Source organism: Carassius carassius, chromosome 4, assembly GCF_963082965.1.
Source record: "Carassius carassius chromosome 4, fCarCar2.1, whole genome shotgun sequence".
NCBI classification, from domain to species: domain Eukaryota; kingdom Metazoa; phylum Chordata; class Actinopteri; order Cypriniformes; family Cyprinidae; genus Carassius; species Carassius carassius.
This window is the reverse complement of record NC_081758.1, coordinates 32,220,673-32,229,699: the sequence shown is the minus strand read 5'-3', so window position 1 is coordinate 32,229,699 and position 9,027 is coordinate 32,220,673. Positions and strand designations below refer to the sequence as shown.

The window sequence follows — 9,027 nt, the reverse complement described above, 5'->3', positions numbered from 1 at the left end:
CCTTTTATTTGGGGAAAAATATCCTTAACCTGCAGCCTTTTTGTAAAAACAAGTTCACATTAAGACAGGAATTGTGTTGGAGCCTGTTTTTATTAAGTGTGTATTTAATCAATTTCTGTTTGTTGAAACTGCCGTCATCTGCTTTTGACAGGTTCATAGTGTGCTTTGCAGTTGGTTTTATGAGGGAACATTGTGTCCTCCTGTTGGTTTAGATCACCACCTACAAGAAACCTGATCTCAGAGGGTGTGGTCGCATCAAACGGATTCACATCTGTCCGAACTATCGCATGAGGAGATCACATATCATCTCTGCTGTGACCATAGTTTGACCCTGACTTCCAAGAATCCAAAGACGTCAGCTGCTGAGAACACATACAACCAAGTTTGGGGTGAAGGGAGCACCGTAAGTGATCTGATGGCATTTATGCAACGTCAGCCAAGACTTGGCAGTAATCTAGTATTTTGTTTCTGAATTGGACTTGGGTCTCCAGGTGTTTGGTGTACCCTCTGCCACTATAAATTCACCTCCATCATGTAGCACCTGCTGAACACTGGAAGGAAACATTTAATGGCTGACAAGAATCCTGCAGGATGAGCAGTAGCACACCTGGTCTACAGGCATCTAGGATTCTGCTTAAGGAAAGCTAAAATGAAATGCAGAGGTTTCTAGAAAGTTAGTAGAGACGTCATGCCCATTCATATTGCTTGCTTTATGTTATTTAACAAAACATAATTTTTTTTGTTCTTAATCTCAAACTTTAAATGAAACACAATTCCACTTGACTATATTGTAACAGATAAAAATGCTAATATGTTTATTTATTAATTTTATAATAATATATTTACGTAATTTTGTCCCCTTTATCCCCATTGCAGGGCATATGTGAAGGTTTATATATTAGAAACATTAGATATTATATAATAATAATAATAATAATTATTTTAAGAACAAATGCAATTAATTGTAGAGAGACAATACTTTTTACAGTTTCAGTTTCTCCCCATCAAACCCATAACAACCTGCCTTAGAAGAAATTAATTAAAAAGTAACAAATAAAAAATCTATTAATATAAATAATAATGAGAAATATGTAAATAATAATAATAATACATTTAGATAATAAATACAATTAAAAGTAACAATAAAAACAATAAAATATTTAAAGCTGAATGGTCAGAGGTGAAAGGTCATGACGTGCTTCACACACAGATGGTAAACTTTAAAAAATAATAATAATTGTCATAAAGCTGAAATTTTATTCCTTTTTGATTGGTTATATAGCATACTATACACAACAATATATTTACAGCGTATTCTTTACAATAAAAGGCTTAAAATTGACATAAACACAATAAAAGAGTTAAAATTTGACCCTCTGTGACCCTGTATCTGGCCCGCCGGTTATGCACGGTATGCGCGCTACTATTTCTCCACGGTGCTTCACGTTGTCGCTGTCACGGTAACACCTGCCATCTTCCTTTTTCAATGGCACCACCCAACCCTAATCGGTAACAACGCGTGTAAACAGATCCCTCTCACGCGCCTGCCCTCTCAGAACGCTTGAGAGAGAGGAGCGTGAGCGCGCAGAGTTATCTATCACTGCCTTCCGGACAGTCCTGAGGATCTTCACGAGCTGCACCTCATAATAACCTTACAAAGACGCGCCTTTCTGTTTATTGGAGGTATTTTAAGGAGCAATTTGGAGAAATTTTTTTTTTTTTTTTTTTGCTTTCGTTTTTAAATGAAACGAGTCTGGACTTCCATCTGCGTTCTTTTATGGAAAGTAATCATTTGACAGGGAAAAAATCGGATTAACTGGAAAACTTCCGCTGGATTTCTGTGTATGGCATCTTGACATCATAGGCTAAAAAATACTATAAGTGCATCACAGAAGATGAGGAACTAATTAAGACTCAATTTTATAGGCTACAATTTGATGTATCCTATAAACTGAAGAACTTCGTGTGGGATGCACTTCCACCTGTTTTGAGGCTGTTAAACCATAGGTAACAGATTGAGGTTAAGAATGCTTTTATTGGTTTTAGAAGGTTTCAAAATAAAATTATTGTTGATAAATATTATAAGTGGTCTTCATAAATTTTAGTATCACCCTATGTAGGGTTAATTTTAAATCACAGCACACTCAAGGGCAAATCTTTTGTTTACTCCAGGGAACAAATGTAATTTAGAACATGTCAAACACATGCCACTCAGTTATTTTCTCTATCCGACAACTGTAATAGAGAACAGCCTCTCGGGGAAAAGTTTTTTGATGGCCCAATTATGGGATCCACATGAGACGTGAGATGGCCTTAATTCAAGATACAAAGAGCGGATTCAGATATTAATATTTTCTGCTCTGATACACTACATGTACATTTTTTCTAGACAAGTCCTAATGTTAATGTTTGTCCTCCTGAATGTCTGTGCCAGATCTCAAGTGAGAAAAACATGCGTTAGGCTAGATATCAGTGCTGTTCCTCTGTGACTTAAAACTAGTTTGTGTGTTTAGTGTAAAACTGACCGTAAATATTATTCACAACCAGTTTAATATTTTTGTATTTATAATATTGGTAACATTTTACAATAAGGTTCATTAGTTAACATTAGTTACCTACTTTAGTTAACATGAACTAAGCATGAACAATACAATATTTATTAATGTTAATTTCAATATTTAAAAAAATATATATTTTTATATATAAAAAAAAAATTGTGCTTGTTATCATTAGTTAAAGCACTGTGAATTAACATGAACTAACTATTAACAACTGTATTTTTATTAACTAACATTAACAAAGATTAATAAATAAATGTATTGTAATTATGTCTATTAGTACATTGTGTGTACTGGGTATATGTATGTGTATATTGCACATTGTCATCTGTTGAAATGTGAATGTTTATATGTAAATAGTTTCTGCACTGTCTGGAGCACGCTCCTAAGAATTTCACTCACTAAGGCATATGTGCTGTGGTGATGTGACAATAAAAGTGATTTGATTTTTAATTTTTGATACTGTTCATTGTTAACCCTAACCCTAACATTAACTAATTTAACCTTTTATTATACATATTTATTACCATGATGATGATGATGACAAAGCAATCTAAAAAAGAGCTAAATTCATTGAAAATAAAAATAAAAGAATCAATCCATCTGGTGAAGTTCACTGTTAAATGTAAGAAAGAATTGAGCGTCTGTTGTTCTCTAAAATTACACAAAAGAACCAGGACGGCTGTGGTAAAGAAGTTTTTGATTTGTACACTTCCTAAATCTGTTAAATGCTCATTTGTGAATGAATTGTTCAATAACAATTACATTTTTGTCAAGTGATATTATAAGGAAAAAATAATTTGCTTAATTTTTATGTTTGTTTGTTTTGTTTTTTTCTCAGACCGTGGAACGCATGATTTTTACATGAAGCTTCTGATGTAAAGAGCAGATGACGAGTAAGGAAGCCGAACAAGAAATCTGCAGTCTTCTGTTCTGTCAACTAACTGCAAAAACTACCAACAGCCTCTTTGCAAGCTGAATTAAATGTGATCTAACCTGCTCTCAAAGAAAGCTTGTTTCACAGTGGAAGCAGGTTGTCTCTGACATAAAGAGATGAAACGAGAACGTTTTAAGCCCCCGGAACCAGATGACCCTCTGTGCTGCTGTGGAGACATCGACCAGCAAAGAGAGTACTGCTGCTGTGACTGTGAAGAACTTGATGATGCCTGTGAAAGGTCAGAGGTCAACCAGTTAAGATCATGACATGCAGAGATGGTTTTACGTTACATTTGTTGATATACACTTTTGACACTTTACACTTGTACACTTTACAAATTGTTGTTTAATTAAATAAGTTTGTCCATTTGCACATTCCTGTTGGTCCACACTGTTTTTTATTAATCGCTGTAACCCCTTGTGAAAAAGAAATGCTCTTAATTGTAATGAATGTGCCCTTGTAGTGTACTTCAAATCCTAAATGTGTATATTTGAAAAAAACTGTACTTGCAGATAATATAATATTAATGAAATAAACAGCCACCTACTGTAAGTGTAAAGCATTTTAAACAGTGTGCTTTGTAATAATGTCAAATTAAAATCATGTTTTAATAATCCTTTCGTTGTTCTGTAAAGTACTGTACACAGTATTTTAATGTGCTGACTGACATACTAAGGCACATGCAAAGTACTTGATTATAATTTAACTGTAATGTTTTACTCGATACTAAATTTAAAGTAATATATTACTAAATTGCAACTTCATTACTCATGTTTTATATATATATATATATATATATATATATATATGTTTAAAGACATGACAACTTTCAATAGCAAAGGCTATTTCTCAGTATATTCATAAGAACATTTGAACCATATTTCACTTTAACCGTATTTTTAATTATAAAATTAAATATAAAGATATACTTAAGTCTCACTTAATAAAAGCACCATGAAGTTTGTCTTATTTCATTTAATAAAAAAACTTGAATATAATTAATTTTGATTTGATTGCAATGAACATGTACGTATCTTAAAACAAACATTCAGTCAGCAGTTAAGTATATTCTTTTAAACTGTAGTAACTCTGTAAAAAGTGCTCTTTTTAAAAATATTCTTTAGTGTACTTCTTTTTCACAAGGGACACACAATGTGATCGTTTGCAACTTGTCATTTCCATACATAAAACTGATAACATAATAGTGTGTAAATGCCGAATAGTGAATTTGTCACTTTTTCTAAATAGGTTAATCAGAGGAGAGCAAGACAAGCCAGACATCTTCTCTCGTTTCATCTCTTGCATGGCTGATCGTTTGGGTTTGCCATGTTGTGCCATAGGACCCCTTCGATTGGAAATCTCTGTCTTACCTCCCATGGTATTAATTCCTGGCCTGTTGCGAGTAGCAGCAATTAACTGTATGTTGGGAGTTGTAGTCCTAACTGTCCTACCAGGACTGGTGCTTTGGTATTACTATGTGACTCACAGAAAGAAAAGACGCACATTATTTTTCCTTAGCTTGGCACTTTTCTCCCTTGCCTACATGTACTACCTTTTCCTCACTGAGATCCTTCCCAGAGGAGATGTGAATAATCTGCAGCTGGTTATTGTGACGACAGGCATGATGTTGACCCTTATCTCCCTTGTGCGCACTAAACAAGGACCAGGCTTTGTCAAATCCCAGTCATTAGCTCAGGGAAATAACAGTATCTGTACAACCAATCAGAGCACAAACATACCTGGAGACTCCGACCCCTGCAAAGGAATCAGCCAATCAAATGGGGAAAAGGAAGGAAAGAAGAAGTTATGCCCTGTGTGCCGACAGGTGCGCCCACCAAGGGCAGGCCACTGCAGGATCTGTGGGGCATGTGTCCTTCGAATGGACCACCACTGTGTTTGGTGGGTTTCTCATACCTTCTTCTTTAAAAATTGAGTATGAGCACTTCATTCCTAGTGTGAAGTGAACTGAATATTCTCTAAATGACAAAACAATCTGTATTCACACTGCCATTCAAAAATATGGTGCCAGTAAGATTTTTCAAAGTTTTTTAGAAAAAGTCTCTTATTCTCACCAAGGCTGCATTTATTTTAAAATACAGTAAAAGAGCAGTATTGTGAGAGATTATTAGCCTAGAAATATAGACGCACCCTAGCGGCAGCAAAATGTATTTCGCAGCTTAGAGTACATTTGATGTAAGTCTGGCTGGCCAGGCTAAGAGATTATTACAATAATAAAAAAAAAATATATATATATATATACTATTCCAGTGTTCAGAGTCACCAGATTCATAGGAAATCATTCAAATATGCTGATATGGTGCTCATGAAATATTTCTAATTATTATCAATGTTGGAAACAGTTGCTGTGCTTAATATTTCTACATTATTTAAAAGTTCAAAAGAACAGCATTTGTTAGAAATATAAATTGTTTGCAATATTATAAAAGTCCTTATTTGTGATCAATTCAATGCATCCTTTCTGAAATAAATTAATAATTTAAATATATATATAATATTTAATATAATATATATAATGTATATTATAATATAAAATATTTATATAATATTTTATTATATATTTTAAAAATAATTGTATTTACAAATATAAATATAAATGATTGTCATATTAAATTATTTATTATTCAATAATTATTTGAAAACATTTATATTAAATAAATATTCAAAATCTAAAAAAAGTTCTATATGATTTCATGATTTATGATTTATGTACAATAAAAGGAGAGAGAGCAATGTGGCCATCTGCTTTCATTCATAAAGTTTAAATTTTAGTCACCTCAGCTTCACAGAATAACCATTGCATTGTCATTTTAGATGTTCATCAAAAATATCACTTAACGCTTGTGTTTGCTGGATAATCAGTCAACCGAATATTATTTCAAATATTCATTTTAATGTTGTTATTTGTGCCTTTCCTTCTAAGATATCTGGCTTATTGCAAATTCTTACTACATAAATAGTTGAACAATTCCCAAATTAATTGTTTAAATTAGTGCTCATGCCAGTGATATGATTCATGTTCTGATCTTTTCACACTTGTATGCATGTGTTCCCTACCCCATCAGACACACACATATGTTCAAGCTGATTCCCAAAAGACGTCACTGGAGCAGACAGGCTGGTGAGACATGTGCAAAGGCCACAGGAACACAGCTTTCAGCACAGTAAAGGGAGCTCTCACCAGGCCAATCTGTCTCCATGATACTTCAACACACACACACACAGTCACAAACATGAATATGAACATGCCATGAGCCACATAATTCTCATTAAAGCTACATTGACAAGAGAGAAAATAGTGTACTAAGTGTATTGTTTTAAATTGTTTGAATGAAAATGTCTGTAAGCGTGTTGCTTATTATTTGTCTTTATATGTATGTGATTTTTCATGACAGGATAAACAGCTGTGTAGGTCAGGCCAATCACAGGCAGTTCATTTTGACGCTCTTTCTTTTCCTGGTGACATCGTTCTACGGGATCAGTTTGGTGTTACGGAGTGTATGTCCACAACAGAGTCTATTCACAGCCATGTTATACTGCCCTGGAGTCTATAACCAGTACAGGTACTCCATCCATTACTGTATATATGCATTTAATTGAAAATATGTACATGCACACTGTTTTCATCCTAATGTAACACTTTTGTGTGTGTTTGTGTGTGTAGCACAGCGCTGTGCTTTACGTGTGTGTGGTACAGCTTTATCATAACAGGCGGTCTGCTCCACCTGTTCATCCTTCAGATCATCAATGTCAGTTACAACATAACAGAACGCGAAGCTCAGATTGCTTTGCGCAACAAAACTGGCAGACGGCGCTTCTGTGGCCTGGTTGTGGACACTGGCATGTATTCGCGAGGCTTCCTCCAGAACTGGATTCAGTTTCTCACAATGAACACGGATGAGAACGGTTCCCCTTTCACCTTCACAGTCATGGTATGACTCAAGGGACTATAGACATGATCCTGGGTGGAATTTAAACTATAATTATACAAGATCTTAAACAACTAAGCGTCTGGTTAGGTCTAAAGAGTCGGTTGACACATTCACCTTGTTTTCATCTGGTAGAATGGTTGTTTTGTTAATTATGGACAGTATGGAACTGGCCAGAAGCTAAGCAGGAACTTCAAGGCAGTCGATTTAAATTGGTGAGCAAAGGTATTTTTAATATTTTTATTCCAGTGATCATCTGTATGGACATATTGAATTGGGTTCAATGTAATATGTGAACACAACCATGTTTTCATGAAATATAACAAAACTCTGCAACTTTATGGCATAAATAACCGATCTGTATGAATGAAACATGCTTACGTGATCAGACATAAGTGTGCAACTTTGTAATCTGAGTTGCAATCAAGTGTGTGTGTTTTTAATGACAAGTGTGTGAAATATTAAGAAAACTTGATCTGATGATAGAACTGAGAACATAAATGTGTCACCCTGAAATATTTCTGCATTACTGCAATTAAGAAATGTATTAGTGATTATTAGATACATTTAGGATTGTACTAAATATTTTAAAGGGATAGTTCACCTGAATTGTTTTTTTGAACATGAAACATGTTGTTTCAAAGGTCTCTTAATATTTCATAACTATCAGTTAGGACAGGGACGTTGAATAGGAAGAGACAGTGTACAGTTCTTTTTTTTCTAGAATTTTCATTTTTAGGGTGAACTATCCCTTTACATCTGAAAAGATTACTTGAGAAGTTGTATCAGCCTGCCAAATGCTAATAAAACAAAAACAAAATATATACATTTTTCACCAAATGTATAAATCCTTGTAATTGTAAATATGCTGCTACCTTTGTAGTGTACCCTCTCAAGACAAATGATGTTGTACACTCTCCTGTAATTACAGGTGTTCACTGAAGTATACTTTACAGTTCTGTTCCAAAAATGTACATTGTTATTAAAACCACTGAACTATAAAAAGCTTAACAAGATGTTTTGGTGTCTATCCAAAGATCTTCATCAGTTGTAAAAACAGGAAGTAACTTTGGCAAATATATCCACAAAAGTCACATGATCAACAGACCTATAAAGGTCATATGACATATGAAATGTGTAACACACACTCCACCCATTAGAACAAAAACTGGGTGTGATTTGCACCTTGCAACATCGGGCAGAGAGTAAAACCACGTTTCTAGAGGCCAGAGAACGAGAGAATAATCACATAAAGCAAGCATTAAAGAAATGTGGTTACCCAAATTTATCAAAACTCATACATAACGAAAAAGGGGGATGAACAAAGGAGACATAATTTCTAAAAAAAAAAAAAAAAAGAAAGAAAGAAAGAAAGAAAACATGCTGTTATCACTTATGTGGCTGGAGTATCTGAGAATATCAGAAGGTTTTCTCCAAGATTCCTGTGTATTTCAAAATGACTACTTTGAGACAACATTTATTCCATCCTAAGGACCGGATTCCCAAAAATCAAAGTAAAATTGTATATTCTGTTAAGTGTAGTGAGGAGTGTGAGGATTTATACATAGAAGAGTTTGCACGTCTA

At 34.1% G+C, this 9,027-nt stretch overlaps 1 protein-coding gene across 1 annotated transcript; it reads left to right on the top strand.

The window, feature by feature from the left end:
• Nucleotides 1–3,545: 3,545 nt before the first annotated feature.
• Nucleotides 3,546–8,720, top strand: LOC132139805 (palmitoyltransferase ZDHHC23-A). Its single transcript, XM_059548417.1, has 4 exons — nucleotides 3,546–3,733; nucleotides 4,744–5,394; nucleotides 6,909–7,076; nucleotides 7,178–8,720. The coding sequence occupies exons 1-4, from the start codon at nucleotides 3,612–3,614 to the stop codon at nucleotides 7,449–7,451; spliced, it is 1,215 nt and encodes a 404-aa protein (XP_059404400.1). The 5' UTR covers nucleotides 3,546–3,611; the 3' UTR covers nucleotides 7,452–8,720.
• The last annotated feature ends 307 nt before the right edge of the window (nucleotides 8,721–9,027 follow it).

Bases quoted from the DNA above. Each gene is read 5' to 3' on its own strand.
- LOC132139805 (XM_059548417.1), top strand. From the start codon at position 3,612: ATGAAACGAGAACGTTTTAAGCCCCCGGAACCAGATGACCCTCTGTGC. The intron at 3,734-4,743 runs GTCAGAGGTCAA...TTTTCTAAATAG, and splicing joins CTTGATGATGCCTGTGAAAG to GTTAATCAGAGGAGAGCAAG. The intron at 7,077-7,177 runs GTACTCCATCCA...TTGTGTGTGTAG, and splicing joins GGAGTCTATAACCAGTACAG to CACAGCGCTGTGCTTTACGT.